General features: G+C 35.2%; 1 protein-coding gene across 1 annotated transcript; it reads left to right on the forward strand.

Moving 5' to 3' along the window:
• The first annotated feature begins 4,840 nt into the window (after positions 1–4,840).
• Positions 4,841–6,138, forward strand: LOC108472164 (uncharacterized). Its single transcript, XM_017773674.1, has 3 exons — positions 4,841–5,323; positions 5,436–5,553; positions 5,669–6,138. Exons 1-3 carry the CDS (start codon positions 4,841–4,843, stop codon positions 6,136–6,138), a joined length of 1,071 nt encoding a protein of 356 aa, XP_017629163.1.
• Positions 6,139–6,415: the final 277 nt, after the last annotated feature.

A 6,415-nucleotide genomic window follows, 5' to 3' on the forward strand; every position in this document is an offset into this window, starting at 1 on the left:
TTTATCATTTGTATGTGAAATAGATTAAATAGGACTCATGTGAAATAAATGTGAAAGATGATAGGTTAATCTCAAAGTGGTGTAATAATGCATGTTAGAAAAAGGATGGGTTTGCATGTCAAATATCCATTTTTGACAAGTAGTGGCCGGCCATGATGAAGTGATAGATAAAAATATGTATTAATTATTAGTTAATGGCTTTATATTTTATAGTATAGATGAATAAAATGAAAATAAGAATAGAAAGAATGGTGAAGAAAACAAAGTCTTAACTTTGTTCTTCTTAGCCGAACCAAAAGGGAGAAAAAGGGGAGCAAACATTCAGCCATTTGAAACCTAAGGAAGGTTAGTAAATCAAGTTAGATTTTTGAAATTCTAGTTTGTTTTAGGTTCCTCATCATGCTACTTACTTAGCCCATGCTAAAACTTTGAATTTGGATCGTTGAATTGAACATTCGGTTATGGTAGATAAGGAAGGAATTTGATTTTTATCTTTAAGTTTTGATGAAGAAATTGTTGATGAAAGAAGTTGATCTTGTTAAAAACTATAATTTCTAATACTCATATGTGTAATAGCCGAACCTAGACTTTGCTTAATGTCTTGAACAAATGCCGATTAGGTGTTTTGAAATGGATAGATTAGGTGCTTGATTTCCTAAAGGTTCGGCATAGTACATGATATTTTTGTTAGTATGATTTCGAAGAATTTGAGTAATGTTATGTATAAGTAGAATTATTAGGTACGGTCTTGGCGGTGTATATGTACAATTGATCTATTTAGCTAATAATATCTAGGGTGATAAATAATTAAATAATATGTATACAAAGAATGTGTGAAAGAGTGAATTGGCAATAATCTCTTTAGGACAGCAGCAGTAAAGTGATTTTGGAAAAATCACTATAAATTGTGGGAGTCGAGTTAGAAGCTGAAGAGTTAGAAGCTGAATAAATTATGTAATTAAAGCTTGATGAGTATAGTTTCTTATAAAAGAAACTATAAAAGCAAAAGAATTTCCGATAATGAGATAATTGAAGTAATGTGGGACATAGTCAAAATGACTTCTAGATCCCCTGTTCTATTTTTATAAAATCACTATAAAACGTATAAAAATAGTCAAATGATGAAATTTATATGCTTAGACTCCTTAATGAGTCTAGTTTCAAATTAAATAAACAAGGACATGTTTTGAATTATGTACAATGAGAAATTTATTTCGTAGTGAAGAGTGGTCAGATTAGTCAAACAGTGAAACAAGGGAAACTTTAAGAAAAATCTGGTATTGATTGGCCAAACTAAAAATTCTGAAAATTTTATGGATAAAAGATATATGAGTCTATTTTCAGATAAATTTTATGGAAATTGATTTGGAGTTTTGTAGCTCCAGTTATAAATAATTTAGTGACTGTTGCTCAAGAAGACAGCTTATTGTGAATTTGTGATTATGAGGTAATCATTGATAAAAATTTGTTAAGGAGTTGCTTAATGTTTTCTTCTAAGCTTACTATAATCTGTATGTGTGAAAGTCGAATATATATGTATTATATTCTGAAAATAATATTTGAATAGTCGATTAATGTTTAGTTTAAAATTTGTTGAATTAAAGCTCAAGAGCATAGGGGGGCAATTTCGAATAAGGGAAAAGAGAAAGCAATCGAGTAGTCTATCCGCAGTTGTTCAAATAAATCCGAGGTAAGTCTTTGAGTAATGGAACTTAGCTTATGATTTGATTAAACAATGTTATATATTTATATATATAGCACAATAAATAAATTGTGACCTGATGGTTTCTCTTGATTTACATATTGAAATAAATCGGTAGTGCATCGGCTTGTAGTCGAATGGTTATAGAAAATCATGTAGAATAGTGAAACGGAATCGTGTCATTTGTATGAGCTGTTGAGCCGAAAATGAATGATGGATAATCATGTTGTGTTTGTGATCTAATAATGTAAATGAATTGTTAATGATTTATAATATAAATATATTTTGTGCATGACAATTGAGGATTATATCCGGGTTAAGTCCCGAAGGCATTCATGCTGGTTGTTATTTCCGGGTTAAGTCCCGAAGGCATTCGTGCTGGTTGTTATTTCTGGGTTAAGTCCCGAAGGCATTCGTGCTGGTTGTTATTTTCGGGTTAAGTCTCGAAGGCATTCGTGCTGGTTGCTATTTCTGGATTAAGTCCCGAAGGCATTTGTGCTGGTTGTTACATCCGGGCTAAATCCCGAAGGCAATTGGGTTGGAAATGTGCGATCTTGTCGTAATAATTTCTATTGATGGGCTTACAACCCTAAGATGATCAGGTATGCACCGTATATACACTGAAATTAAGTTAAGATTGACTATGAGCATGTAAGTATATGGGTTGAAGTGTGAAGTGACATAAGTATGTGATTTTTTTTGCGTATTTGCATTTATTTAGCCTTGTAATCGAATTAGATGTATTCGGCATAATTATGAGGTTAGTTGGGTAAAAGAGATTATCTACATGATCTGAATTAGTGTTTAAGGAAAAATTTAAGATGACATGTATGAACAATAGGGTATATTTAATCATGACTACATTTAGTCGAAAGATGATGAGCCTTATGAATGTTATGCTTTAGTTATAAATGATTTCATTACTTAAGACTTACTAAGCATCGAAATGCTTACTCTTTTGCCTTCATTCCTGTTTTATAGATTTTGTTCGTGAACTATCGGACTCAGGAGATCCAAAGTCGAAGTCGTCCACACTATCTAAACCTTTCGGTACTCTTGTAAATGAACCTTGATAATGGCATGTATAGGATTGACTTTTGATGTTAATTACGTATCTTTTTGGTGATGTATATATGTATAGCCATGCGAAAATGGCTTGTTAAGTTATTATATGCGCTCCACATAATTAATGTGTATGTGTGGATGATAATCGATTAATGTTTTAAATATTTTGATGTGAATTAAACTTAGGAATGAATTAAGGTACTATTTAAATTGAGAAGATTGCTTTGCATAGTGTATAAACGAAATTCAAATTCAAAGGTATGCTATCGGAAATTACCTGAGTATTGTCAAATGAATTTTCGTACTTATTTGGTAATATTCCTTACCCCCTCCGGCGACCGATACGGGTTAGGGGTGTTACATTGGCTACAAAATATCCTTCATTAACTGAATGGCTGAAGGTATCTATAAATGTGAAATCATACTTCAAGAACGATAAAGGTCAAATACTAAAAGATGTGTTGTTATTAAGCTATGATGATTTGCCTCCCTATTTAAGACCATGTTTTCTTTATTTAAGCCAATTTCTCGAGGATTATGAGATACCTATGGATAGATTGATTCAGTTATGGATTGCTAAAGGTATTGTTTCATCAAAGCAAGAAGAAGGAGATGAAGGGCAAATAGCGGAAGATGTGGCTGAAGGTTATTTAATGGAGCTTGCAGAAAGATGTATGATTCAAGTACAAGAAAGAGACATTGCAACCTTAAAGATGAGAAGTTTTCAGATGCATGATCTAATGAGAGATGTTTGCTTGTCAAAGGCAAAACAAGAAAAATTCTTCGATATTGCTGATTAGTTAAATGTGTGCCAGTTATCCAGAATTGGGAAGGTTCGCAGAGTTTCTGTACACAAATATTTTTGGATACACTACATTAAAAATCCACGTCTTCGATCACTTTTGTTTTTCGATGAGTTTTTACCGGTTGAGGAAGAGGATAAGGTTTTGACATTGGCAATGATAAGGTACTTTTACAACCACGATGAGTTCAATCCACTGCTTTGGTTTGCGACACTTTTAATTTGTAGTGTGTTAGTTACTAAATGTAGGGGCATTTGGAAATATATGTTCAATAATTTTAATTTTCTTAGAGTCTTAGATTATGAAAGAGGAGGAGTTGCAGGATGCAAGTTACCCAATGACATTGGTAAACTCATCCGTATAAGATTCTTGAGATTAAGGGGTCTGGACTTTATGAGTTCAAAGTTGCCATCATCTCTAGGCAACTTAAGGTGCTTGCAATCCTTAGATTTAAGAATCAAAAACAGAGTGTGGTCAAACTCTGTTCATGTACCTGACGTGTTATGGAGGTTGTGGCAACTAAGACATCTATATCTTCCCAAGCAATGTAGTCCTACAATAAAGTTGAAGTTGGGTACATTGAGAAGCCTACAAACATTTGTCAACTTCAACACCAAGAGTTGTTATATAAAGGATCTTATCAACATGACAAATATTAGAGAGTTGGAAATTCGAAGGCCCTTCAATATTGAAGATTTTAACATAGAGGAGTTGGTGTTGAAGTTGGCCAGCATGTGACACTAGGAGCAGCAAGCAGCAGATCATGCAGCTCGAGCCAAGCATGTAGCTGCTTAAAACTTTGCTACTATTTCTTTTGTTTTCTTTAGTTGATGAAATGTAATTTAGTTCATTTTGAACCATGTTACGTTGATATTTGATGTATTTTGATGTTGACTAAGCTACTAAATTAGCTTTGGTTATTTGTACAAGTTTACTTATCAAGTTTCAATATGTTTTAGTGGAGTTAGGTAGATGTTTAGGTAAATTTGACTTGTAATGACCAGCCTATGTCTGGTATATGTAATGGCTTCATGCCAAGGTTATTTTTTGAATGAAAATTCATCTGATTTTCTTTCCATATGCTCCATTATTTCTTGCTTGCAATTCTGTTATTGTTTCTTTTTGCAAAGTTCTGTTTGTTTCTTTCACAAGCAACGAGCCTTGTTGCTCAAGACTCAGCTTTGAAAGCTATTTTGCTCTTGAAATCCCTAACAATTGGTATCTAGAGCTATAATCTTAGTGGATCTATCTTTATATACTTTAAAAAACAATGGCTTCATCAAGCTTCTCACCAGCTGCACCTCCATTCTTCAATGGAGAAGGATATCACATTTGGGTGGTCAAGATGAGGACCTACCTCCAGGCATTCGATCTATGGGAAGTGGTTAACTCAGATGCTGAACCAGCACCATTGAGAGCCAATCCAATAGTGGCTCAGATCAGGCAACATGCTGATGAAAGGACCGAGAGGCACAAAGCCATGTCCTGTATTCAGAACTGTGTATCAGATGTGATCTTCACAAGGATCATGGCCTATAAGACACCAAAGCAAGCATGGGATAGATTGAAGGAGGAGTTTCAAGGAACTGAAAGAACAAGGCAACAGCAGCTCCTAAACTTGAAAAGAGACTTCGAGGATTTAAAGATAAAGGAAGAAGAAACTGTCAGGCAGTATTCAAACAGAATTATGGCTATGGTTAATAGCATAAGGCTCTTTGGAGAGCAGTTTAATGAGGCAAGAATAGTAGAGAAGGTGCTCTCAACCTTACCAGAGAGGTATGAGGAAAAAATATCCTCTCTCGAGGACTCAAGAGACTTGACTAGTATCTCCTTGATAGAGCTGATCAATGCTCTTTATGCATAAGAGAAAAGAAGAGCCAGCATACAAGAGGAGCACTAGGACGGTGCCTTCCAAGCTAAAACAAAGCTTGACTCGAGTACCACTTCCTACAAAGGCAAGAAAGCTTGGAGAGACAGACCAAAGTCTGATGCTCAAGAAGATTAGACAGACCATGCAGGCATTGCAAGAGGCCTGGTCATCCAGAGGCCAAATGCTAGTTTAGGCCAGATGTGCAGTGCCAATACTGCAAAAAAATAGGCCATGTTGAGAGGGTTTGCAAAGAAAAAGGCAGACCAAGGCAGAACCAGCAGCAGCCAAGGGATGAAGCTCGGGTAGCTAAAGAAGACAGTGACAATGAGGAACAGGTCTTTGCTGTCTCTTGCTCAGCTGCTCAGGAGAAAATTTCAAATGGTTGGCTCCTAGATAGTGGTTGCACCAACCATATGTCACCAAATACAGCTATTTTCAAGTTCTTAGATAGAAGCTGTAAAACTAAAGTTAAAGTTGGCAATGGCTACTTTATCAAGGCAGAAGGAAAGGGAGATGTGGTTGTTTGCACTCCAATAGGTAACAAGATTATTTCAAATGTTTTGTTGGTTCCTGAAATTGACAGAAACTTGTTAAGTATAGCTCAGTTACTTGAAAGAGGCTATACTGTGGTGTTCAAAGAAAATGAATGTCAGATTAGTGATCCAAGTGGATTTATGCTCATGTCAGTAGCAATGTAACACCCCGTACCCGAGTCCGTTACCGGAGTCGAACACAAGGTGCGTACAGACTTAACTTTAATTATTTTCACAAAGTTTCCAGACAGCCGGCTAACTGTGTCACTGTCACCTTAAAAATCATATCTTGAGTTCCACAACTCGAAAATCAGTTTCGTGATTTTTCCCCAAAACTAGACTCATATATGCATCTACAAATTTTTTTCTAGAATTTTTGGTCAGGCCAACTAGTATAGTTTATTAGTTAAAGTCCCTCATGTTACAGGGGTCGACTACACTG

This window comes from Gossypium arboreum, chromosome 11 (genome assembly GCF_025698485.1).
Source record: "Gossypium arboreum isolate Shixiya-1 chromosome 11, ASM2569848v2, whole genome shotgun sequence".
In the NCBI taxonomy this organism is placed as follows: Eukaryota; Viridiplantae; Streptophyta; class Magnoliopsida; order Malvales; family Malvaceae; genus Gossypium; species Gossypium arboreum.

What these genes read in the sequence shown, in the direction of transcription:
- LOC108472164 (XM_017773674.1), top strand. Translation starts at nt 4,841, where the DNA reads ATGGCTTCATCAAGCTTCTCACCAGCTGCACCTCCATTCTTCAATGGA. An exon ending in AGGCAAGAATAGTAGAGAAG is followed by an intron (nt 5,324 to 5,435) that starts GTGCTCTCAACC and finishes TTTATGCATAAG; the next exon opens with AGAAAAGAAGAGCCAGCATA. An exon ending in GCTTGGAGAGACAGACCAAA is followed by an intron (nt 5,554 to 5,668) that starts GTCTGATGCTCA and finishes GCAAAAAAATAG; the next exon opens with GCCATGTTGAGAGGGTTTGC.